Genomic DNA, 26953 nt, shown 5'->3' with positions numbered 1-26953 from the left:
TGTAAGTGAAGCCCACAAGCCTTTTCAAAAATGGATTGTGCAAGTTTTAAACGCGGACGAACACGTTGAAAGCAACAATAGTCGATACCCACGAGTGTGTGAAAAAAGGTGAGAATGATGTTATGTTCGTTCTCAACGTCAGATAACGTTAACTGATTAGCTTGTCTGCTAGAAACGTTACGAGCTCGCCATATTTTTCCAAACGTCGGTGTTGTCGCTGAAGTTGACCTAGTGAGCGAACATTAAATGTTTTGGGATGAAGTTGTTTTGGTGCTACTCTCAGATGACTATTTAATCGTGCCGTGTGTTGTCCTATCCTCACAGGCTCGGCACAATGCTCGATGGAAGTGCATGCGTTGTTTAATGAGTGCAGACGTCTTTGCTGTCAGTAGACGTTTTAAAGGTTTTGGTTCACATGAGTTCCAGGGAGACAGCCAAGATGGGGGACATCTTGGCAACAGAAGAGGATCTTCTTGGGATGCTCAAGGAGGTAACGAATTTACATTTTGAGAATGCACACAGAGCAATATAAGAGACTGAATGAGCCAAAACAGAAATTATGTTATAGAAATATGCTCAAAATGGCCCCTCAATATATTGATACAAATATAAGTTCATACAAAATAACCCCAGCATAAGCTGTTGTTCGACTGCTCTTGATAGGCTCAAGTACTGTAGGCCACTATCTCTATAGTTCATTACTTTCAACTGTATAGGTGTATCTTGGGAAAATATTACAATATGCATAGCAGGCTTCCCCCCACCATTAAGGGGCTCCATGGCAATGGCCTTGGAATGATCATCAATAGAAGTCCGCTAAAATGAAACAAGATTGTACACACCTTTTGGCCAGTACACCATGCTTGATGTTGCATGATTATTATAGAGAGTTTTTTCAATCCAAGAGTTGTGCTGCTTTGGATGACCTAAAACACAACTTAATTATGCACTGGTTAAGGTAGATTTAATGCCACTTTTGCTTGTTTCTGTCTTTCTGTAGTACCTTAAGTTTGTGGAATTTGAAGAAACTGTTGAAAGTTTTGACAAGGAGTGCAAAAGTAAAGGCAAACTCGTCTCGAAGCATCAAGGAAATACTCTCAGAGACTCAAAAGCTTGTGGCATTCAGGTAAATTCTACAATTATTTTAAAATGTTATTCCTTCAAGTTTGTTGATCATTTATGTTGGTAGCAACTACAGGATGGGTCGGATGATCCAGGAAACAGGGAGTAAAGATTGTCTCTTTTGTTTTAAACCATATATTTTTTAGAATTAATTTTCATTGGCCCCTTTTCTAAATGTTCAATTTAAATGTGTATTATCGTGTATCAGTTATCATGGTGTGATATGTCAATACAATTACTGTTAAAAAAAGTAGCATCTTGTTCTGTATTTCTCCCCAAAACTTTCTCTGACTTTTGTAGAAAGACCTCCTAAGCTCTTTTGATGATGGAGATCACAAAGTGTTCTTTGAACTGTGGACAGAGAATATTCCCTCTGAAATAAAAGACACAGACACCGAGGCCCAGAGCCTGGAGTTTTACCTTCACATCCACTTCACTATCTACCCACTGAGGAGGCACCCTGGTAGAGACGTATGTAGATCCATTTTTTCGCTTTAATGTTCTAATAACAAGAGCATAACTTAGTTTAGATTATCTTCCAACACAATCAAACTATATCACAACCAGCTGAATATCATGATGTGTTCTTTTTCAAAATGTCCACTAAGCTGTGCTACAGGCTTGTTCTCAGCGGGCCACCATTGATGTTTATAACTTCTATAATATGCATGTCACTGTGTAGATCTTTGCGGTTTCAGTGGTAGTAGCAGGCCAAGAAACATTATCTAATTGAAAAGAATGGGTGTATGCAACAGAAGAAAGTTTTAAATATTAGATTCGGCTTAACTGGCATTGTGTAATTGACTAGAAATAAATCAGTTAATTTGAAAACCTGAATCTTTTTCCAGGACCGGGCTGAGTTTGAGGAGAGGATTTCCCACTTCAAGCAGTACCTGGAGACTCGGGGAGCAGCACTGAGCCAGACCACAGAGTTTCTGCCTTACTATGCCTTGCCCTTCGTTCCCAACCCTACTATCCACCCGTCCTTCAAAGATCTTTTCCAGGTACACAGCTAATTATGGAACATTACCGAGGTGGTTATAGTAATACTGTGTAGTGTAGTACTAGTAATTATACATGCAACATTATTACTCAGTGCCACCTTCATAATAATCATCACCCTATTTACTATGTCCTCATCACAACCAAAAATTATGTAAAAAAAAAAAGTGATCATAACGAGTGGCGGCCGGCCTATAGAGCCACGGGGCCCTCTATTGGTCAGTTTTGTATACAAATTAGAAACAGTAACAGTATTAGCACTCCCCAGGAGAGGCACAAGGTTAGTTAAAGTTGTAATAAATATGTATGTTTTAAGGAAATTAGCATATGTGTATGCTGTTTATGCAAACGAGGAGTAAACTAACACAATTATCATTTTTGTGCCTTTGTACACAGCTCTTTCGTTGGTTTTTGGGAATTTATCAATACTTTTGAAATCATCAGTCAAATGCAGGACCACTTATCTGTATGCTACATGATACATATTAAGATACTGAATTTTATTTATAAGATGTCCTTATTATGGCAAAGTGTTGGAATAAATGTTAAATATTTAACTACAAAATAGTAATGTGTGTTTGATACCTTTTTTCTGCATTGAATAAAACTGGAATGTTTGCTGAAATTGTTTAGATGGCCCTACCGAAAACAAATTCCACCAGCCGCCACTGATCATAACCATGTCTTCTCCCATTCTACACTCTTAATATGTAGGATTCCTGGATACCACAGTTGAAGGAAAAGCTGGAGCTGTTTCTATCAGTGACACTGAAGCCGTCCAACACCCCGAGGCTGCTGTATTTATATGTATCCTCTATTGTGACTGGCTCACATGTCATTGCTGAGAAACTCATCAGAGTACAGATGTGTGACTTCATATTTCAACTTTCAGGCCGATGGGTGACACCAACAACTTTATGTATTTATAAAATCTATAAATTATATCTACTTTCACGGCCAATAAGTTAGATATTTGTCAGTGGTATCCTGCTGGCACTGTGCTAAAACCACGTTATAGTGTGAACATTGGTCTGGATAGGCAAGATAGTGCTATCCTACTAAATTATCAGTGATTAACTTTGTTAATGCAACTGTTCATGCAGCACCTTGTGAGCCCTCACACATGGCTTACAAAACAATATAATATTAGATAAAAGCTGTGTAGATTTATTAAAGGAGACGCACTACTCTAGAAGTAAGCTTTTTTCACAGCAGCCATTCTTAATAATAATATTTACCATCCTGTTCAATTTCGATGGGAGTGGGCCCTGGTGTTTTGGGTGTTGTCTCACTGGAATGACTGTGACACACTAAATAGAGTATGAATATTGTTCATTGTATCAGTTACATATACGTTTACCCTGCTATTCCATCTCAAAATGGTTGCTGTGAAAAGGGTCTTTTGGCTTTAAAACAATAAATTAGTTAGTGGGGAAAACAACAAAATCTAAAGGGGAACATTATAGAAATGAAACACAAGCCAAGTACAGAGTGGTTGTCATTCTCTCTTCTGACTGAACTGCACGTTTAAATCTCAGATCAAATTATTTCTGTAAGTGACTAAAGAATTCATTAACATTCAGACTGAATGTATATGCTGCAAACAAATCCAGTCCGCATTTGAATCTATAAATGTCCGTGTTTAAGTATGGCAGAGTCTAACCTGACACTAACTCACCCTCACTCCTACATAATAAGAAAGGAAAGTGAATGATAACAATAATTGTTTCTTTTACTGGCAAGCCGACGGGTCGACTTTCCTCCCTACGCATGAAAACTAAACCGTGAAAATAAAACCCAATCCCTACTGGCCAACGATGAAAACATACAGAATTATAAAGCAACTATCGTCTCAGGAGCTGACCAAAGAACATTTGTCAATGTCATACTCACAAATGAAAAGTCACTGGTTGAGTGCACACACGTACATTGCTTACGTGCATGTACACATACTTTATGTCCAATGTTTGCCCATGCAAGGGTGTTGGCCCATGGTCCTTTTTTGAAAAAGATCCACCCCTCCCTTTTAAAACAAAAAAAGTTGTCTTTTATGAAAAATCCCTCTGCTTCAAACAGGATGTATGACTTATTGCCTGCTTGTTTTCTATCCAGTCAAATGTAAGCAAGACATTGTACCGTATGCATCTTTGGATAAGGAAACAAATACAGTAGAAATGTTTGACGTGTGTTCAATCGAGTGCATAGTCTTTAACCGGAATCATGCAGAGAGAGGGAGGAAGGAGTACGAAAGGTAAATATCTCTCTGAAGTAATCTACTTTTTGCAGTGTATTTCAATTATTAAGTCTGTCCTTTTTATTATATCTGCCGTGTTATAATACGGATCCCAACTGCAGACTGCCAATACAACACCTTGTGTTTGTCAGTGCCAGTCTATGAGTAATTTCTCGAGTAGGTGCTGTTCTTTATGGCTTTCATTTCACTCTCAGATCCTTTAATATGTTCTGGAAAGGAACAAAGTCTCCCAATCCCCTGAAATATTAAGACCAGGCTTACTCATTGCTTAATAGTGGTGGATATCAAGTATGCCAGACAAAGATTTAAAAACCTTTTCTCCAAAAACATAACTGTCATATTTGAGGTTGATAAAGATGAATAATTACTCAACGCTCACTTAAAGATGCAACCAACATCTGAGGTATTGACTGGCAGACATGTAAAAAGATGATAAGCATCCTCCTATGAAATTATTTTAATTTAAATTCTCAGATGGCACATTCCTAATAGTATAAAAAAAAAACTTAATTTACACCGAGATCGTCACTTGATGATATGAATGTTGCATTAATTGTTTGTGTTTACGTTCTGCAACGTTTTCCTGTTTGTGTTTTGTGTCTCCACAGAGGCCATGCAGCAGCTACATCTCCAACTAGTGGAATCGGACCGGCGCATCACCAGCTACGTGCGGAAGTTCAACAAAATGCAGGCGGACTATCACAACCTGATCGGAATCACTGCTGAGCTCGTCGACTCATTGGAGGCCACCGTCAGTGGAAAAATGGTACGTCAGCTTGACACACCAACACATACACACTGGACTGAGCAACAAAAAAGTGTGTATTTAGTCTGTTCACAGTTGTATATGCAAACACTTAAGATAACAGAAAGGCTTTTTTTATACACAGCAAGTTTTCAAACTGTCCTATTATGCACACGCGTGCTCTTAACTACGAGATGACAAAGCTGTTAAGCTGGGACCCGAAAAATGGCAACCCTGCCCTCCCTCTACCCACAAACGCTGTCCTAAAGCTCAAGGGGGCTCCTGTGTTTTTGCAGATCTCCCCTGAGTACCTGCAGAGTGTGTGTGTTCGCCTGTTCAGCAGCCAGACGAGGCAGAGTGTGGTGCAGAGCACGGACTTCACCAGGCCTGGCACTGTGAGTGAGAGCACACAGACACACCTCTCTTCTCCCTCTTTCTCCTTCACGCTTCACTGGAGGGACAATGACAACCCACCAGGCCTGAATAGTAAACTATCATACTAGCAGAGGAAAGTGCTCTCAGGGCCTCACGTCACAGATATTGGTCAAGATAAGGTTGTGTTTGAAAAGGATTTTTAAAAGAGGGTTCTTCTGACATTGTGCAGCCGGCGGTAAGCCATGTCGTCATCCTGTTGTTTGTATCCTGGTTTTGCTTTAATACACACACAGTTATGAAGGCTTGTTGAAGATAACTTAATTGTGAATGACACAATTGAATGCAGGGGGGAAAAACAAACACCGAGGTTGGTGTCAAGTCAAACGTGTTTAGATTTTCTATCAGAAATATATAAATAGAAAGTAAAACATGTACATAGGAATATAAATAATTGGGACGTAAACAAAGCAATTGGGAAACGGGGCGAAGCTTATAGACCGGAAATAACTACGGGGCGCACTTAAGGGGGTGATGAACAAACGCTGCGAGAAAATAGAGTACGCAGCAGATGATCTACGGCAATAGAACGGGGCATTGACAAGTCCGGAGAGGCAGCCGGTAAGAGAGGCAAACTCTGAACTCTGAATGGATACCATACACACGGTTAATTGCATGCCAACGGTAGAGGAGAACTTCTCAAATAGCTCATCACATTGTCATATCCTTGTTGTTGCCATGATTTGATAGCTGTTAGTAGCTCTATTCCACAGATAATCCAAAAACTGTTCACACTGAAACCTTGACAATCCCGCTTACTGTTAGTGGCCTTCATTGTGGTGTTGAGCTATAGTTTGTGAAATCTTGTTTCTTTCTGTTTTGAACTGAACAACTTCTTTCTGTGTGTTTGTGTTTTTCCGTGTGTTATGCTTTTGTCCACAAAGGGATATTACTCTATGAGTCCCTATGATGATGGCTATGTAAGTTTCATATGTTTTCATCTTTACTTCCCGTCATCGCTCAGGTACAAACTTCTCATCTTGCTTATGCCTCGCCGTGTCTGCTCCTCCTCCTCCTCCTCTTCCTCCTCCTTCTTTCCCTTGTGTCTGCCTCCCCTTCCTTTACTTGTATACATTTCTTGACCTGATTTTGTATAGTCTATAATCGCTGTTATCTTCCTTTGGTACCTCTTAGATTATTCTAGTTTTGGCCACTTGCTTAGACCGTGCATACCTCATCTTTGAGTTTATTTTGTTCTTCCTCTCAACTCTCCCTTTTGAACATTTGTCTTCTTTTTTTTAAAGGTAAATGTGGTCAGTTTCAGTTTTGTCCACACACCATTTGTTTAATGGTATAGTTTTTCAAGATCTTCCACAAATCTTTATGTGCTACTCCGCTGTGGTTTATCTTGCTGCCAGAGGAAAGAAAATCTGTATCAGATCAGGCAGCCGAGACGTCTACTTTGACAATAACATCAACAATAGATGGCCTTCAGCTGTCCCCGCGGTCATAAAAGAGTTAATGGTGAGAAGACGTGCTAAAGAGGAGACGAGAGTAGAGGCATAGCTTATGGAAACTGTGCATTGGCAGAATATTCAGGTCAGTTCAGGTTTTTTGTGGGAAGGATTAGCTGAAATCTGAGCATACAGGTGGCCTTGAAATTCAAGTTTTCTTAAAAATGTAAAAATTCCTTGATATAGTCTTACCTCCTGCCTCTTTGATAATTTTGTTGGATTCCACTATTTCTACATTCAACATATGTGTGTGCTAAAGGACAGCAATGGGGAATATTTTATTTAATTGATATGTACAGTAAGTGTATCTCAGGCCCTCTAGGGACCAGACGCTGGTCTAAATGTCTCAGGGATACATGTCCCCCCCTTCTTTCTTTTTTTTACGGAGAAGGGATTTGGGAAGAAACCCAAGTAACAATGTTCTCCTCCACTTATGTATTTCCCGCTACACACCAAAACAAAAATGTGGCCAAACCCCTGATACGTCAGACGACACAGATAACCTCACCGAACATTGTTCCCGCTATAGGCCTAACCATCCATGCTTCCGATTTGATTTTAGGGCTCGATATCCTTATTTAATTGTAAAAACACTTAGAATCAGGTATTTCAACCTTCTCCCTAACACCTTCACCACAAGGATACATTACTCTGTTCGGTAGTCTCCGTTTCCTTTTCTCTAAAACAACAACACAGTACTAGTACACGGAGGTTTAACAAATGGGATGGCTGTTTCACACTAACATTTATTCAGCAATTACTTTTTAATGGCTGAATTATCTTTTACACTGACTGCATGGGCGATGTTACCAAACCTCACACCTGTATGTGTGTGGATTCAGCATGTACACACGCATGATGTATGCATGTCCAAAAAAACAAACATGAATGACTTATTTAGACAGTAGCCGACTTGAATGTTTTAGAAGGATAACACTGGGTAAGTCGGGGGATGATAAAACAGATGAACAGCCACATGGATTAGTGTTCTCCACACTTTAATGTAAGAATGCCATGAACATAGTCTGAAATAATCAAATTCTAAAATAAACTCTGCTCCTCTGTGTCTTCTTTTCCCAATTTTGCTCTCGCTCACAGGCCTCCTCAATGCTACGAGCATCCATTGCGCCGCAGTAAGTCTTACATTTGAAGCTACTAATCTGTTTAGTTTAAAAAGAAGTGACCTGATGTAAACATGGCTGACTTGTCTTTTTTGTTAATATCCAGGAAATCCAAGGAGGTGCCAATGCTGCCCTCACTGGACTACGAGAAGCTGAAGAAGGACCTGGTAGGGGGCACGGACAGACTCAAGTCCCTGCTGCTTCAGGCGCTGCGCTGGGTGTGTATTCATATTCTCTTTTCAGTATATTAGCTGTGTGTGTGTGTGTGTGTGTGTGTGTGTGTGTGTGTGTGTGTGTGTGTGTGTGTGTGTGTGTGTGTGTGTGTGTGTGTGTGTGTGTGTGTGTTTTAAAGGTGTTCATCGTGTTTTTAAGTTAAATATAGCATTTCTAACATTTCCATGTGCTACCACATTTTGTATTTTTTGTTAAAAATTGAAAATGAAATTTTTTTGCTGTTCCAACAAACAGTATGCTTTTCACACAAAGCCATGGCTGCCTAATACACCTATAGGGTTCTACTGAGCAACTGCATTGCATCAGTGTTTTTTTCTCTTTACAGCAGTTAGTGAGCACCAATCATATTCACTTTGCATGTCTCTCTTTTGAGTCTTCATTGGTGGGTCTGTTTCTCACGTTATTTTAGAGACTGACTCGCTCGCTCCCTGGTGAACAAAGAGACACAGTACTTCAGGCCTTTATCAGTAACGACCTGCTGGAACGCTACAGCAAAAAACAGGTGAGATTATAGGACGGCATCTTTTAATGCAATCTTATTGTGGCATGATTAACACTAACATGATTAACATGATTAACACAAATGTGTACTTTGCATATATATATATATATATGCAGTTTACTATTTACATCTCTACTGATGTGAACTGAAATGACAGTGATCTTGTTTTTCCCAACCTATATTTCATGCAACCATCAGAGCCAAAGGAGGACATAACTTCTTGTCCATTGGCCTCACAACATAATTAATCCCCTGGCTCTAATTTCAGGACCTGAGTTGGTGAATTGGCACCCTTGCTGGGTGCACACAGATTTGTTTCTCACTTGCCATCGACTTATAAGTGAATTGGGTGAAGAGCATAGCCAGTAGACAAACTGGACATAGCATTTTAGATGTCAACTGTATGCTTCTGGGATATTTTTATATATGTTATGTTACTCCTTTTAACGTTTGCATACCCTGTAGGTTGAAAGGGCACGCTCTTTGCTATGTATGCTATATATAGAGTCACTTTTTATCATTGTCTGGAGAATTAATCAAATTTGGCACCTGATTTCCCACATTGTTATCTATGTACGTGATTTTTTTATTATTTTGATCATTTGATTCTAACACTTAACACGTTCCCAGCTTCATTCTCTTGATAAATTTCCTCTTTGTACTCAACAAAAGGCCAGAGCAGGAAACCCAGATTTCATTTCAAATTTCGCCCTTTGAAAAGGCTTTCACGTGTTTGTCTTACATGCTTTATTGTTTTTTTTCTTTTCTTTTCACATTCCTTTCACCTAGCCATTAGTCATAGGGTGCCATGTTAAAGACAATCCCTTTACAGAAGAGTAAGTGATCCTCATCTCACACCTGAGCTCTTTGTTCATGTACTTACCATGGAGCTCCAAGCCACCTATGAATGACCTTTGAATTATTCCCTGTAAGAGCCACAATAACAGTGGAAGGGTGTCAATTTCTTGAAATTAAATAACATGAATGATTGTTCTTTGTTTGACGATGGCCAAAAGTATTACCGGTAATTACCCAAGTTTTCCCAGAACACTTGTCCACTTGTGGCCCTGCGGTGACACTAATATCATGCCCCATTCAGTTTGATCAGGCCAGTTCTGTAAACATCCATAAATCCGTGTGGGTCAACTCTCATTGCCTCTCATTGATACATCTCAAACAATCTCATACAAACATTACAACATCACAATATGCACAACAGAGAGCCAAATTCAGAAGCAGGTGCAGTGATCAGACGATTGTTTGTCATGAGTGATCAAAGGAGGGCAATGGAATGACGGTGTGGAGCTTTAGCTTCTTTTGCAACTCATTCCAGTCGCTTGGAGCAGCAAACCGGGATGAGAAACAATCGAAGGAGGTGCAGACTTTGAATGAACTTGTTAACGAAACTGCTGGAGCGTAAATTGAGGGCAATGTTGGAGATGATGAGTAATGAGTGGAAATATGTGATGGTTTTACCAATGGCAGTTTTATAAATGAATCGATACCAGTGGATTAATCTGCTGGTATTGAGTGATGGCCAGTTGACTAGAGAGTAAAGGCTACACTGATGAGTGTTGAAAGATGACATCTAGTTCATTGAGAAGATTTTTAGAGGCGGACCTGTGGATTACGTCACCATAGTCTAAAATGGGAAGGACTGCCATTTTAACCAGGGTGTGCTTTGCAGAGTGGGTAAAAGATGCCTTGTTACGGTACAGAAAACCAATTCTTGATATAGCATTCTGCCCTTCAGGACCAGACATTCTGCCCTTCAAACAACTAAATGACTTTAGTGAAATAATTCCTGATGATTTGAAATTACCATCATGTGCCCTCCTCTGCCCTACGAGGCCTGTAGGTGCACATCTCTGCAGCGAGCTGAACACACTTCCAATAAAGTCCTGATTGTGTTGAGACTATGAAACTGAAATGGCGTGTAACGTTAAGCACATCATGGCATGTGACTGATACAGTGAAGGCTAAATATCCTGACAATCCTTTAGTACAGCGATCCTTTCAAAGTGTCATAAATGTACACTGGGAAGTTTCCACACAAAGTAATCCAAGTGAAGTAACATTTGAATTCACGCTTTATTCAAAGTTTTATCTGTGTGTTTCTATTCCAGTATTAAGTGACAAACTGCTTGCAAAGGCACAATGCATTACTGATGCAATGCAGTGGAAATATATTGTCCATATTTGCTAAATGCATTTGCAGCATTAGCTACATCATAGGTTGTAGCTAATGTAGCCTGTTTAACATATATCATTCCAGCTCTGCATTAGTTTTCAGAATTTTTCACGTTCCAAATCTCTTAGCGGAAAGAGAAAGCGAATGCATAACTTGCTCTGTGGAATTATGGGACCACTCTAAAAAACTGAACTGATTGTTTTTTTTACATTTTTTATTATCTTATTATCGTTCTGCAGCTGTTGAGATTACATTAGCATTTATCTGCCACACTTGTTAAGCCTGCTCATACGTTTATAATTACTGATTTTACCTGGCTGCAGTAGGCATCATTCTAAACTACCCTACATTTTGTGTTTTCATAGAAAACTTTGCTTCATTTAATGAGATCGAAGAACGAGATTGTCCGCCAATACATGGCTCGTCTTATCAATGCATTCGCTTCCCTAGCAGAGGGTAAGTGCTCGAGCATCATTATTTCTTTGCAACATGAGTCATTGTCTGACTGGATGCATTTGGAGACATAGATTCACGCAAGACCTCAATGGCTTTCCATTTGGGTTTGAAACCACTAATGATCCCCTGTAGCTGCAACTGTTGAAGACATTTTGTAAATATATGCTGACACAAATTACTTTTATTATGCCGTGAGTGGTTGCAGTATGATTTATTTTTTTATTTTTTATTGAGTAGTTAACAGTCATTCTCAATAACGAGGAAAATTGGTTAAAATATCTCTTTGGCAGCCTGGAGTTTTAGGGACTTAAAACTCAGAAAACATGCAATGTGACACGAGTAAACTGTTAAGATAGTAGAAATAGTTTTGCATCAGGTTTACCCATCATTGTTGAGGCCAGTCAGATAATTCAGTTGTATTGTTTTGTCCTCATACACAGTTGCACCTCAAATTAATTGGGATTTTGTTGAAGCAACTACTTGTAACTTAGATAAAAACTGGTGTATTTCTCTCTGGTCTTTTTTTAAAAGACGACCATTTCTTGCCTTTTGATCTTAATTTAATGTTGTGTAAATGCTTACAGGTCGGGTTTACCTCTCCCAAATCCCCCATCTTCTAAAACTTCTGACAGAGGCACTCAGGACGGAGGAAAAAGACTCGCTGGCTAGAGAGAATGTGCTTGTGGCTCTGCAGAAGCTCAGCCTCAGGTAAATAAAAACAGATGTTTTAAACAAATTCTAGACTAAATTCCATGTTTATAAACAATATTAAATATCAGTTTATGTAGAGAACAACCATCATCACCCAGTTTTCAAAAGAAATTAAGATTTCAACTTGTAGATGTCCTAGAATCATAATATCCAAGGAACCTAACAGTGGTAGCGTTCTTGCTAGAGTGGGCGCCAATGTGCTTACTGCATTGATGCATGCAAAGGGTCACAGGTGAGTACAACAAATATTTCTGTTCAAATTGCGTTTAACCCTCAATTCATCATCATTTCTTGGTAGGAGGAGCCAGCAGACTGCCATGATAGCAGCCAATCTGATTGGCTGGCTGGTGGATGAGCTGCAGGACTCTGACTGCCTGAGCGACTACACCCTGGAGTATTCTGCTGCTCTGCTCATGAACTTGTGTCTGCGAACAAAAGGTAAAGGCAAGGCACAGGTAGAGACAGAACAGAGGCACGGTTGAATAATTGTGTAATACCCCAACCCTTTTTGGATATTTTGCTTATAGATTCAATTAGATCATGTCTAAAATACTATACAGTATATCTGTTTTAGACTAAATCATTTAATAAAATGTTTCAGAATTCTGATGAAGGCAATAAGGGGTGTATTATATCTACCTGGCCCTGTGATACAGGATCAAGGATTTTTTTAAAGCCACATTGACTCACTGTCTGACTAATTTTTTCTGTTGGATAGTTTTATTATGACCATAGAACAGGCCACAATCATTAATGGTTCATCTGAATGAAACACCCTATCTTTGAACAAACAAAAAAATGTGCGTGTGTGCGTGTTACAGGAAAAAGGAAGTGTGCAGAGAACACCAGGCATGTGCTGAAGGTTCTAACTGACGTCCTGGGACATGAGAACCACGAGGTGATACACACATCTTTGGACGCAGCATCCCAAACATATGAACTCATGCTCATGCAATACATAGCACTTCATTAGTTACCAGCATTCACATTAACCCATGAATACAGCTTCACCACTAGTTAATCTGTTGAAATACTACTGGTACCCAAACAGATAAACCCAGGATGTCATAAAACTATGTTTATGATGCCTTCCAGAGTGGTTGGCTATTTTATCCCTCGTGTTGTCTTGAGGTCAAAATGACCCATCAACACACATACATATACACTCGTACACGGGTCATTTTGACCCGAAGACAACACAAGGGATGTCTATAAAACATAAACAACACTAGCTTCCTTTTAATGTCAGGAAAGGTCTGTCTGTAAATTTGGAGGGACAATAATGCAAGCTGTTATAATAACACCACTGCTACTATTAGTATTATTATTATTATACATGACATACTGTAAGTCAATAAATATCTATTTATTTTTAGATCCACAGCCTACGCATTCTTTCCTCTTTTTATCCATGTTTTCTTCCCACTGCATGTTCAAACAAGCGGTTACCATCTGGCCCAGGATCATTAATATAGAGTGTGTGTGTGTGTGTGTGTGTGTGTGTGTGTGTGTGTGTGTGTGTGTGTGTGTGTGTGTGTGTGTGTGTGTGTGTGTGTGTGTGTGTGTGTGTGTGTGTGTGTGCGCGCGTGTGTCACTTTGCTCTCTCAGATTCGACCATATGTGAATGGAGCCCTGTACAGCATCCTGTGTATTCCCTCTGTGCGACAGGAAGCCAAAGAGATGGTGAGATAGCAGAAATGTCTTCACCTGCTTGGAGCAAACAGACCCAGTTTGTGTTTTTGCTCTGCATTTGTCTCCTTATGTCACCACACAACCAGTGTTTGGAGGGGAAACGACAGGTGTTCACAGACATATGACACAGTCATTGTACCCGGATGTTAGTGGGCTGGAGGCTGTGGATGTGGCTGAGCCCGTCCTGTCCAATAAATATCATATTTAAGCAGATGCCTCAAACTTTGGTGGTCATTATTAACACACTTACAATACATTATAATCAACTAAAATGAGCCCTTCAGCCAATTGTTTCTACAGTGTATATTCAGTCACTGATTTTGATCCTGAAGTTAACTATAAAAACGTGTATAGCGTTTGTGTTTCTGCTGTAAAGTTGTACATTGGTGTGACTTGTGTTTCCCTCCTGTGTGCAGAGCGTGGAGGAGATTCTCCGCTGCTACAGCAAAGAGGAGAACCCAGACCTCAACAGACAGATTGAGTTCATCATTAAACAGCTGAACTCAGGTTTGAATTTATGTATTCTTTTTTATAAAGGTGTAAGCATACAGTATGTACTCGCTGTATATGTACATTGAAGAATAAAATAATGTAACTATTGGAAGGGACATTGTGTTAACTTAGAGTTTGGGGCCGCTGGTGTTACTGGCAGTAGTCGTGCACTGGTTGCCACATCTCATGTTACATAACAGGTTACTGAACAACTACATGTAAAGTGTAGTGGCTTTTGTAAGTGGTTTATAATGTGTTAATAGCAGTTACCTGTTTATTTAGATACTTGATGAGTTTCTTCTGCTGCTGTTGTTTTTTGGAAAATGGACTGACTTGTTTAATCCTTATATTCTGGCTGTGTTCCACCCAGCTGATGAAGAGGGGCCTGAGTCAGATGATGAAGAAGATGAGGACGACAATGATGTAGGTCCTGCCCTCCACCCGTTACACATTGATACGTTATTGCTTTGCACCATCATATTATATACCTGTCTATGCATTATCCCAATTTGATTTTAACTCAGAAGTACATTGGGGCAGAGACCTCATTTACAATATAGCCAAACTAAAACTAATCATAATAATAAAGAAACACAGAATAAGACACTTAAATGATAACTAGAAAAGTAGAATTAATAAAGCCATAAGAATAACTAAAGCAATTACAATTGTAATCAAAATAATCAACTAAAACAAGCTGGAAGATAAATAGGATCAAATAAAAAAGTGAGGTATACTTTAGATTATTCAGCCTGTTATGCCATTTTGCATTATATTAATTCCCAACTTTAGGACTTTATTACGAAAACAGATTAAAAAAGCAAAACATTTGAATTAGGGTCAGAGGAAGCATGAACAGAAATGAACACTACTGGACACCTTTTCCCAAACCTGTAGATGCAATCTCAGAATGACACAGATATTGTGTGTCTGTGGGGGGGAGATTCTATGGGAAAGTGGGTTATCAAGATAAGGTGTGTGTGTGTGTGTGTGTGTGTGTGTGTGTGTGTGTGTGTGTGTGTGTGTGTGTGTGTGTGTGTGTGTGTGTGTGTGTGTGTGTGTGTTAGTGGTAGCTGCTATCCACTTACCATAGCTTTAAGAGTGAACTGCTATATATGTCCATAACAAGTGCAGACTACACTTGTCTCTTGTTGGCACCGTGTGACCTGGTGTTTAACCTGATTATCTGATTTACTATCATTGTTTTGTGACAGGAAGATCTCATGGATACAGACCTTGATATAGAGGAAGTGCTCCAACCACAGCCGAGGGAACTGTCTGGGGAGAGTCTGCTCACTACAGAGTACCTGGGAGTAAGAGCCAAACACATACACTCGGTACACTTCACACAATGCAACGGTTAAGTAAACACGCCGTTTTCTTAGAAGAAACATAAATGACAATAAGGCAAAGGTTGAGTTTTGGTGCTTGTGTGTTCTATACAGTTCCTGCTAGTTCTAGATGCAGCAGCTAAAGGGAACAATACCTGTGATAATGGGAACTGGTAATGGTTGTACTTCAGTGTGTGTACACAAAAGAGACATTAGATGCCAACCCCTTGTGAATTTCAAGATTTTATGTCATTTTGCTACTTATAAAGATAGCTGGCTAGAGGAAGGACACAAGCAGGACTTCACACTGAAGGAAACTGTTCCAATGATTAGTGTCAATTAGTGTACATCTACAAACACAGACGCAAAACTATTTGGAAGAGACTGATGTTGTCACCATAATGCTGTATTTACACTGAATTAGTAACTAACCTGTGTCCCCTCATAAATCTTCTGTTTGACATGATTTTATTTGAAGGCCTCTAGATTGTTCCCGGTCTATGAACGCATTCTGGGTTTAGCGTCTGCATGACATCATGTCTCGCTGTTTAGAGATGGCACGTACACAAAGGCATATATAACCTTTATATACATTATCTTGTGTTTGTGTTGTGTAGATTATGACCAACATGTCAAAGGTGAAGAGGAAGTCAACCCCTTCGTCACAACCAAGTGTTGATGAACCCCTACAACGGCCAGTCACCCCAAGTTCTCATCGTAATTTCAACGTAGTGTAAGTTAAATACACACACGGACAATATCAGTCTGAATTGCAGTTCTCATGCTAATTCATGGTGTCTGTGAGTGTCAGGTGGGCTGGAAGTGTGTGCAAGATGAGGTTTAGTTTCTTGCTCAAGGGTACTTTAGTTGTGCATTGTACAGTAGGTACTTATTTCCAATGATGTGTAAAAAAACACAGAATGCCATATCTAGATAAATTCATGTGACGTCTGGCCTCTTTTCTTTCAAAGTGGATCATTTCTCATGGCTCGTAGTCTGACCATTAGATCATTTTGACAATGATCGTGCAGTCCCATTTGTTTAACCAAATGGATAAGGAAGTTCCTGCATCTATTAAAACTAGTGCAGTAGGTCAAAGCAAGAATGGGCTCAAATACATTTTCCCAATAATCATCACAAAGCTCGACTGAATTGTTCACATACTGGAAAGGAATGAGTCATCAGGAGTCGATTGGAACTGGAATTGCTTTGTACTGAAATGCAGGTCATTGTCAATCAAAAACTGTAATCCAGGATAAAAGAAAGTGTTATTTCAGAGTAATGGATATGACAGCTGTAAGGGAACGGTGTACTAACCATGACCTGGCCCCAGAGAAAATGGAGCTTCGACTCACAGCAAGTTATTGATATGCTGGTTTTATAAGAACAAGAACCAACGGTACAAGAACCAACAGTATTGCTCATCTTTTTTTATGTGGCATGTTTAGATTTAACGCTGTCAACCATGAACAGGTAGCACTAATGAAGTTTAGGAAAACCATGAAGATAACGTTTTTAAGATGTAAATAAAATAATACAAACTACAAATATGAAAATCCAGAAGCAATACATGAGCTTTATTGTTTATGTCATGTGTAGGGACTATCGATCCGGCGGTCAGGGGGATGAGGGTAACAGGCACAGGGAATTCCCCTTCAGCAGACAGAAGAGCGAGGAAGGAAGCCTGCCTCCTTCGCAATACAACTCCCGACCTCCGACGCGCTCCGGCAGTCGCCCCAGCACTGCTGACTCCCTACGCCACAGTATCGGTGGGTGGATCATGTCATTTACCAATACATTTATACAATTGCAGTAGAATAATAATACAAAAAGCCTTTCAACCTGTCAGAATGCTGTGACTGTTGTTCATCAAATGTTTGCATACTTAATACACTGTGCCCTGGAAATCAGCTGCATATTTGTGCGGCAATTTGATTTCACCTGCTGCTTTTTATTTGGTTTATGTGGATTTATTTGATGTGATGCCTAGTGTCCACGAGGCAAGGAAGCTCTTGCAATTTCCTCATAAAGTATGACCTATTTAGATTTTCCTTATTATATAAAGACAGTGGGGCACGGTGACCATAAATGTGTACAGTCCAGTACTGTCTGTAACATTGTGATGTTTAAGGTATTATTTCTAATTCCCAAAGTAGTGTGATGAAGCTCTCATATATCCTTCGTCTCAGACTCAGAGTGTGGCCGGTTGTCCCAGGAGTCGGAGGTGGACGGGCCATACGAAGGGCGAGCCAGAAAAGGCTGTTCCCAAGAGGAACAGAATGGGCAGTCTGCCAGGTAAACTGACAGACGTATGTAAACTGCACACACACACACACACACACACACACACACACACACACACACACACACACACACACACAGAATGAGGGACTGTGTGGTGTTTTCATAAATGTTGCTGTAATTGAATGGTTGCAACAGCAAGAGCTCTTCAACTTGAGCATCGTTCCATGTTTATTCCTGTGCGGCACCATATTTCATCTCTCTCTCTGTTTCAGATCTAGTGTCATTTTCTCAGTCAGAATCATTGAATTCAGTCAGAGTGAGCTTTGGGTTATGAAATAACAGAAAAGATAGGATAAATAAAGAGCACCGCTTTGGAAAGAGTTCATTAGTAAGTGAAAAAATAAATAATACATGTATAACAAACTTCTGTGTGTGACTTCAAAAGAAGCATACGAATATAATAAACACAACAATAACACAATAAAACCAAAGTATTTCAACTTCTTCTTATATGTGCATTTAGTCAATTGTTTGCTAGCAACTACCTTAAGGTAGGACTGTAACGGAATGATGCAAACAAATGTAAACAGGGCGAGTCAGCTGAGGTTCCTGCATCCCTGAGGTGTGTGTGTGTGTGTGTGTGTGTGTGTGTGTGTGTGTGTGTGTGTGTGTGTGTGTGTGTGTGTGTGTGTGTGTGTGTGTGTGTTCTACATTGCTCTGTGACTCAGCACCGCCAAGCTGGTCTGTGAGTCTGTGACATGCGTTTAAATGAGCAGTTCCCACAAAGAGACCCATTCAATCAAAGCTCCCCACTTTCTCCTCTCCTTTAAATCCAAGAGGAACATGACTCCTGAATTCCACCAAGAGTAATGTGTCCCAGGAAACCGCTTCAGTCATCCCTCCTCCCTCCCCCATACACGTAAAACACCTCGACAATACAGACTTCAGTAGCCTCATTTCACCCCAGTTTGGAGGCAGGACTTTTATACTGAGAAGAGATTTCAGGACAGTCGTTAATGTTGAGGTGAATAGAATCTTAGCAACCCAGCAAATTGGCAAATATCAAAAGAGAAGATGTATATTTTTGCCTTTTGTTTTTAGGTTAATTCATTCCTTTGTTTGGCGGCTGGAGCTGAACTTCAAACTTATTCAAGGTAGCACCTCGGGGGGCAGCCAGAGGCCAGAGTCCATTCAGACTTCAGAGTTAGAGACTGACTAACTTGCTAACGACTGTTTGCAGCGATCCCTTCGAATGGACCAATCTCAGGGTACCACCTGTTTTTCATCACCCTTACACACCCATATGCATGAACACACTCTGAAGGGAGGAGAGAGGGCTCTGACTCATCAAAAGGGTGGGATTATCGGTAGGATTAGCCTGCAAAACAATCTTAAAAACAAAAGGACCCAGGCTTATAATACAACTTTGTGGCCTTTTTTGCAACATTTATGTAACTTTCAGTTTCCTACTCTACAGGGCTGAGCATGCCGGTTTGTTAGAGCCTCCACTGGTGTTCATAAAGCTACGTTACAGTTTGTAACATTCAACTATAAAAGATGATATTAGGGAGGTTGGAGCCAATGTGAGCAGAAACAAGAATGAGTTGATGGAAATCCATCTATTATGGGAAAAAAATCTCCACAGAATATAGGTCATTCAGCTCCTGTCTGATAAGGACGTTAGCAGACATGATTACAAAGTCCCCTTGTTGTGGTTTCATTAACACAATGTTTTTTTTTTACTAAAGAAAACACATTTATAACCTGAATTAAAGTAGCTCTGCAAAATATTGCATAATTTGTATAAAAGGATGTGACTATTAAGTGTGAATACATCCTTGTATTGTTTTAGAGCATGTGCACAAAATGTGAAAATGAAGGGAAGATGCATGTTTTGTTTTGTATACTGAAGGAGAGTCACGCAGCACCGACAAAGGTCAAACAGAGACACTGGCTCCTATCTGAATTTCAAAGTTTAGAAAAGAGTCTTGGTGACAAAAGCTGATTTTTAATCGTGATATTGCAAAGTCAAGTCCAGAAAACATGCAGGTGCATCTTACTTAACAGCATATAGTGAAGAAAGGTATCCTCATGCCTATTAAATTCATTTTGATCATTCAGAAATATTTAACCTGGTCCTTGAAGATGGAGACACTCTGCCTCTAATTTTCATCACATTACTTGTGATATCAAATGTTTTATATGTTTTAGTATAAAAACCTGCAATTCTGAGGTTAAAAAATAGCTCGATATTCCCAAACATAATATAGAGTTGCAATTCATGCATATATTTATGAAGTCTGTACGGTATGGATAACTCTACTGATAGCTGTCCACACTGGGTATCTTTGAAGTATCAATAAAATAGTCTGGCACAATATCACCATAAGTGGAAGCTATCGACTGAAACAAGTGAAACGGATGCTATCATGTGTCAAGGGCAAGAGGCTTGTGCAAGGTTGACGTTGTACCCAGGAATGTCCGGATTTCAATGCCATGAAACCTTCTGTGAAATCAGATCTGCTCATGGCTCTCGTGTCCCACGGCTACTGAGCAGCTCATCAGATAAGAAGATAACCTCTCAGAATAATCCTTCTAACCGTAAGCAAGTGAGAAATAGCTGTAGGAGCTGAAATAGAAAGACTAAAAAGGAACCAAAAGAAGAATCAATAAAGGACGTTTTTTGTTGTTTCTCAGAAGGCTGTCTTGCTTAATCTAGTCTTACTATAGTTAACAATCTTTTGTGTTTCATTTTGACTATTTTTTATAAGCCTTTTACACAATACTTTTTTTATTGATTATGACCTAGTACTGTGCAAAGCAAAGATTATGATTGATTTATTCTCTGTCTCCCTCTCCTCCTCCTGTCATCATTAGTGATTTTGTCCCTGCATTTTCAAGCCAGCCCAAGATTCTGCGTTCACCTGAAGCAGCGTCCAGCCAGAACAGCGGTGCTCATCGGGCTCGAGGCCAAGCGCTGGCTCCCCAGTTTTCCCACTCGGAGCCTCAGCAGAGCAACCGGCCAGACTCCGCCAGCTCCACAGGAGGAAGGGGACCGCAGAGTGGAAGTAAGCGCATGTCCACAAGCTGGTGTTGGGAAACTTTGGCTCTGGCTGGTTTGCCTTTTCTCCACCACTGACACTTTAAAAGATAACCAGCGATGATTTTGAGGTCCAGTGTTTTCAGAAAATCAAGTTGGTTTAGAAACACTCAATCGGAGATTGAAAGATTAACTAAGAAGTGAACGTAACATAATCTTTCTGCAACTGTTTATGTCAGTCTCTATTTAAGTTAATATAGATAAAATATTGCTTAACAGAATATGAAATCCTTATATTTCTATGCAAATATTACAATACAGTAAATCCGGGAATTTCACTGGCAAACTAGCCACAAATAAATTGGATACTTTTGGATACTCCTGGCCATTAAACAAGTGACAAATCAAAGCACACCAACTCATTGATACAGGAGAGAGTCCTCCAAATGCAATATTACCATAAAGCAGTCATGCTCATTGATTGCCTAGCATTGTGGGTAATTACCTAATACTACTATAGGTATTGAAGGGAGATTAGTATGAATGGGATGGTAAAATCTCCACCATCACATGAAACACAATGTAGACATAATCAATAACAGATCTAGTGGTTCACTTGACCTTTGACCTTTTGGGCCTATGTACATCTGCCTGTACAAATCTAACATGATCAAAATTGAATTTCTGAGAAATATTATAATATTGCTCCTTTCAAACTGAAAGAAAATGGCCCCAGGGAACATGCAGTATCTCTCACAAGTATAAGGCTGGTCGAATTGCCTTTAGATGGATGAGTGGACAGTTTTGCGAAGGACAAGCAGATTTCTCTGAAACGTGTTTAATTGAAGGAAGATCCACAAAGGATAAAGCTATAGACTGTTGATGGTATTATTCAAATCACAGCGTGAACATTGTTTTAGTTGGCAGTACATATATGACTGTTGAAAGAAATAAAAGTACAACATTATTTTTTTCAGCCCATATTGTTGTTATCTCCACATCTTAAACTTAGAACTTGAGTCACTGCAGGGGCCTGACCCGCTGCTCTGGTGCTCTTAGGGTGGTGATAACATCTCCCCATGCTCTCATGCATCTTAACTGCATTTGATGAGCGAGTACCTCCGGCTCTTACGCCGGCCGCCCTTACCATAAAGCCTGTAATAGGGCCTAATGGTTGTCCAAGCCCCCACATCCTCCTGGGTGTGTGTTGTACTTATGAGGTCTGGCAAGTGTCAGACATCTATCGACTTATAAGGAAGTCACTTAATCGTAGCTCCAGTTAAAGTGCAATAAGCAGGCGCACGGCCAGGCAAACTAAATAAGTACACTTTTACTGTGTGCATCTTTAGCTTTTATTGGTATGCTCCCTGCATTTTTTTTCTGCGTACTGTCAGGCGGTATTATGCCTAATGTGTTCTGCTTGGTGGAGTGTGGCTGCAGAGAGACCGGCCACATGCTGAGACAGGACGCCCTTTGGGCCCACTTTTGGTAAACACATCCGTTGTGACTGACAGAGACGCTCCTTTGGCTGAAGAACGATAGAGAAGGCTTGTTTGTAGCTGACCACCCACTCAGCCAGCGAGCGCCATGTTGAGAGGATGGAACAAACGGCGTTGTCCTACCAAAGCCATGTTGACAAGGCTGACTTTCACGTGATGACAGCTCCCTGTTATGTTGCCGTGCAGCTCAAGAAAGTATAGGAGGTGCCACAGTATCTCTTTGGATTATCACTCTGACCCTGAGTGAAACAAATGTGACGAGGAAATCAGGTTTTCTTTTCTCACAAATAGGAAGAAAAGACTATAACAGAACCTAATAATCTAGTTATATTTAAGTTATATCAAGATGATAACAAATCTTAACCTCTATTTGTCTTGGGTAAAGTTGAATGAGGAGACGTTACCGTGTTTACATTCAGTAGTTTGGGGGAAACCTTCCTGACAAAATTAAACTCCTGAAAGCAATTGAAAAAGTATAGTTTTACTGTCAAATAATGTTGTGTGATTAATGACGATTGAAAGCATTTTTTACATTCATCTGCTGAACGGAGGAAAATAATGGCGCTTCCCTCTGTGTACGTGTGTGTGTCTGCGTGTGTGTGTCTGCGTGTGTGTGTTACATTCCGAGCTTCTCTGTGCTTCATTTACATCGCCGGTCCGGTCATGCGGGCCTTTTAGTGCATGTGAGCCCCTGTTTGTGTGTCTTACAGGCTAGCTAATGGCAGAGACCGGTGTGCTCATATCACCAACAACACCATCAGCTGCTAATCATGTTGACAGCTGAGTGAACCCCTCAATCATAGATTTGCTATGAGTTCCTTATAGGGCTTCTTAAAAACGTATCTGGATCTTTAATTTTCTTTTTTTATTGATAAATTCAAATCTGACTGTCCTTTATCGTCTCCTCTTCTCAAACCCCACATCCCTCCCTTCTTCCCTCTCTCTTCTCTTTCCTTCGTCAGGCAACCAGTCAAACAGGAGGTGAAGAGGGAGCTGTCACCATGAAATAGCACCAGCTCCCCAGGAGCATCGGGCTTCCTGTAACATCATCCCCCGAAGTTGTGATCAGGGTCAGGGCAACAGAGACGGCCGAAGACCAGCAGCAGCCGGAGTCGGGGCTTGAACAATGCGAAGCCTTGTGGCTCTCCGTTCTTTTCTTCCCCCGTTTGGCTTCAGCACAGACTTCTTCTGTAACATGATATGGACAATAACCACAACCCCCAGTCGCCCGGCCCTGTGCAACTTGTAGTCTTAGATGGCCCTGAATTTCTCCACTCTTTCATCAAGGTGATAGTTGGCACACCTAAATAAGTGCAACATCCTCTAGCCATGAAAACTAAAAAATCTGTCACAAGATGCAGGTAATCTAGCTCAGAAGTATAGCTCTGAGTCGGGGCAGTTCAAGAGAAAATATTTGATCATCTTTCCGGTTTTCTGAAGTAAACGCATTACATGTCTATCACTATAGACCTCTTCTTCTTTTTTAAATCCATAATATCTGTTTTTAAGTCTGAATAAAAGCTGACGTGTTCAGACTTAAACACAATATGGTTTGACCTGGTTTTGACCACACAAACTAGGCATGGCTGGTTTAGGATACCTGACAAAACTAGGCATAGAGATACAATGTATGATCATTTGTCTGTGAATATCTCAAAGTGTATTTCGTTTGAAATGACGCATGGTAATGCCACTTTTGTCTTCGAATTGATTGTACAGATATAAAAAAAAGAGTGAAAGCTAATTTCTCTTAGTCCTCATCTTAAATCCAACAAATCTGTCATCTTCTGATTTTCAATACGTACTGTATATATTGATTTTTGACCGGTTGAAAATATCCATCCACATGAATAAATCATTTTCCCGACTTTACTTCAAATATAAGACATTATCTCTTATCAGAATAGCTGCTGTTAAGGAAATGTTTACAGAAAGACACAGGTCTTGACATGAGTGGTCAGGCTAGTGCATGTTTTTTTGTTTGTTGTATATTTAGAAGTGTTTATTGCTATTAACAAACACCACCATCCATACATCTGACAACAACAAAAAAGTTAAAATGTGTGAACGTCTTAAATCCAACATTGTTTGCATTGTACATTTGCAATGTTTTCCAGGTGTGGTGATGTACAATATATTTATGTTTACTGCTGCATTTTTGTTGTACTGCGTTTTGGATAGTAATTGATTTTGATACTTTTCAAGTGGTTTATGTGCGACATGTCACCGGTTTTCTGGTCTTCTAGGAATCTATATCCCATGAGCTGCTTTATTGAATTGCTTCATTTGATGACTCTTGCTGATGCAGTTTAAGCTCTGTGCTCCATCCCAGTTGGCTCCTGCTAAGATCCGTGGCACAGTCTTGAATCATAAAACACCTCCTCATCCATAATTACTGCCAGGCAGCCGTTCAACTCCTCAAGATGTCACACAGCAAGAAGATGTCTGCTCTCGTAACGTGTTGTAAACTGAAAGCTATGTCTCACTCAGCTGTCAGCTCTACCCTCACAAATGTCCTGTGGACATGCTGAAGTTGTCAATTAAAGTCCCTGTGAATAAGTATCATTAGCATTCAAGACCTACTCTAAGATCTGTTGTCCCTCATTGCCACTGGATACTCACAGTGGGTTTACACCAGCACTCTCTGACTTAACCCATTGGCTGCTTGGACAGAAAGTGAACAAGGTTTATCGTAGTTTCTCACGGGGCAACCGAGAGTTCATGGGCGAAAAACAATCCGTGTAAATTTGAACTTTTCAAGGTTTTTCAAGCTGTTGGATCTGTGTAAAACAAACAATCAAACTGCTGTTCACTGTCCGCACATAAATGCAACGTAGTTAAAGACCCGTGTGGAATGATGTGGTTTTTACAGTTGTGACGAGTGATGCTGTCTGGTGACGTGACATTGCTGGCAGCGACTTTGCCGCTCGGCTTTCACATATGCAATCGCTGATGAAAGTCAGAAAATGAAGGAATGAATGAATGAATGAAAATGGTGTAAAAAAAAAAGATGCAAAACATTGAATAGCTTGGAGTTTATTTGTGTTTCACACTCTTCCAAAACAGATCTCAACTAGCGCTCCACTGTTCATCACACTAGAAACACCCTCCTAAAGATCCCTGCTACTTGTCACACCCAGACTTAAGTTAGTGATCCTGGAGTTTCGAGGGAAAGACGTCTTCTGCCCTCTTCTCTCAAAGCAGGCAGTGCAAATGTTTAAGTGTGTAAAAGTGGTTTGCAAATTACTCCAATTGTTATAGTCTAAAAGTACAAATCCATCAATTCCCTCTTTTTCCTCTTCTTGGGGAGGTATAACTCAACACATTTATGAAGGTAGATTTGCCAGGTGTGTTGCGTCAGTGACTAATTACAAGTCAACCCCGCCCCCCTTATGTGGGACATCAGTGCTGACCCTCATGTAGGCCTTTGTCATGGCAGATGCAGAAGGAAACGCAAAGGTGTGTCGAAATGAAATTAATGATAGATAAATTTCACTGAGCACTTTAATGGATTAATGTTCAATCATTAATGTTATTAGTAACACCTGGGCTTTTTTCCTATTGTGACAAGTCCAAATGCCTGCTGTGTAAAAGGACCGTTTCAAACAGATGCCCTATAAAAGGCGTTCTGTATATCACAAGTAAAGTCAGGTTCCTGTGATCAAGATGTTAACGCTTCGCCAGGACTTCACTGGCACAGTCACCTTCCCTCTGATATGTAAAAGGCTGCAGGATTGATGTATCGCTATAGTTTTCCTAACTTTCACACGTGGTCCCCTGAGGCGTGACATATTCAGCGATTAATATTGTGGACGCTGCCAGTGAGCAGCAGCACAATGTGAGGAAACAGGCCGCACATGACAGACTGACGCACTTGTAGCCAGGTGGCCATGTGACCCTGAGCTCCTGCCACGCCGCTGCTGTCCAGCTGTAACGGGGACGGAGAGGAAGCTGCTGCAATCTATCAAAACAAAATGTGGATAACGACTCGGGATCGGGCTTATGTCTGTAAGCCCGATCCCGAGTCGTTATCCACATTTGGTGTATGGAAAATCATCAAACAGTTACTATGGCTTTTATAACACTGAAGAGATTCCAATGTGATGTATGACTCTGGGCCTTGACAGCAGCATGTTCAGGAAAACACAGTTCAACGTATTTACCATTTCAGTTGTAAACGGTTCTATAACTACAAATTGTAAAGCCATTGTATTGTTACCAACACTGGATTATAAACAAGGCAAAGTGGGCAACTGTGCCTAGTGAGCCTAGAACTCTAGGAGCCCTGAAAGCTCCCAGGCTACTTTTTGTCTGGCCAATTTTGCTAGGTCCTTGCTTATTACTGCATCTTGATAGCCTGTCTTGAAGGGGAGCCTTGCTATTTTGTACTCATATGTTGCATAATCCTAAATGAATATCTTAAATCAAATA

At 40.2% G+C, this 26953-nt stretch overlaps 1 protein-coding gene across 1 annotated transcript; it reads left to right on the top strand.

Moving 5' to 3' along the window:
* Nucleotides 1–415: 415 nt before the first annotated feature.
* armc9 (armadillo repeat containing 9) lies at nucleotides 416–25258 on the top strand (the record flags this gene model as incomplete). Its single annotated transcript, XM_079221141.1, has 25 exons — nucleotides 416–490; nucleotides 1001–1126; nucleotides 1423–1593; nucleotides 1971–2126; nucleotides 2839–2931; nucleotides 4351–4375; nucleotides 4987–5144; nucleotides 5420–5518; nucleotides 6440–6475; nucleotides 8108–8142; nucleotides 8237–8348; nucleotides 8774–8866; nucleotides 11423–11513; nucleotides 12098–12221; nucleotides 12523–12662; nucleotides 13046–13122; nucleotides 13833–13907; nucleotides 14333–14423; nucleotides 14779–14831; nucleotides 15623–15721; nucleotides 16357–16472; nucleotides 17339–17508; nucleotides 17929–18034; nucleotides 20861–21051; nucleotides 23485–25258. 25 exons carry the CDS (start codon nucleotides 416–418, stop codon nucleotides 23505–23507), a joined length of 2535 nt encoding a protein of 844 aa, XP_079077267.1. The 3' UTR covers nucleotides 23508–25258.
* Between the last annotated feature and the right edge of the window lie 1695 nt (nucleotides 25259–26953).

Source organism: Taurulus bubalis (genome assembly GCF_910589615.1).
Source record: "Taurulus bubalis genome assembly, chromosome: 7".
In the NCBI taxonomy this organism is placed as follows: domain Eukaryota; kingdom Metazoa; phylum Chordata; class Actinopteri; order Perciformes; family Cottidae; genus Taurulus; species Taurulus bubalis.
This window is presented reverse-complemented; position numbering and strand designations above follow the sequence as displayed.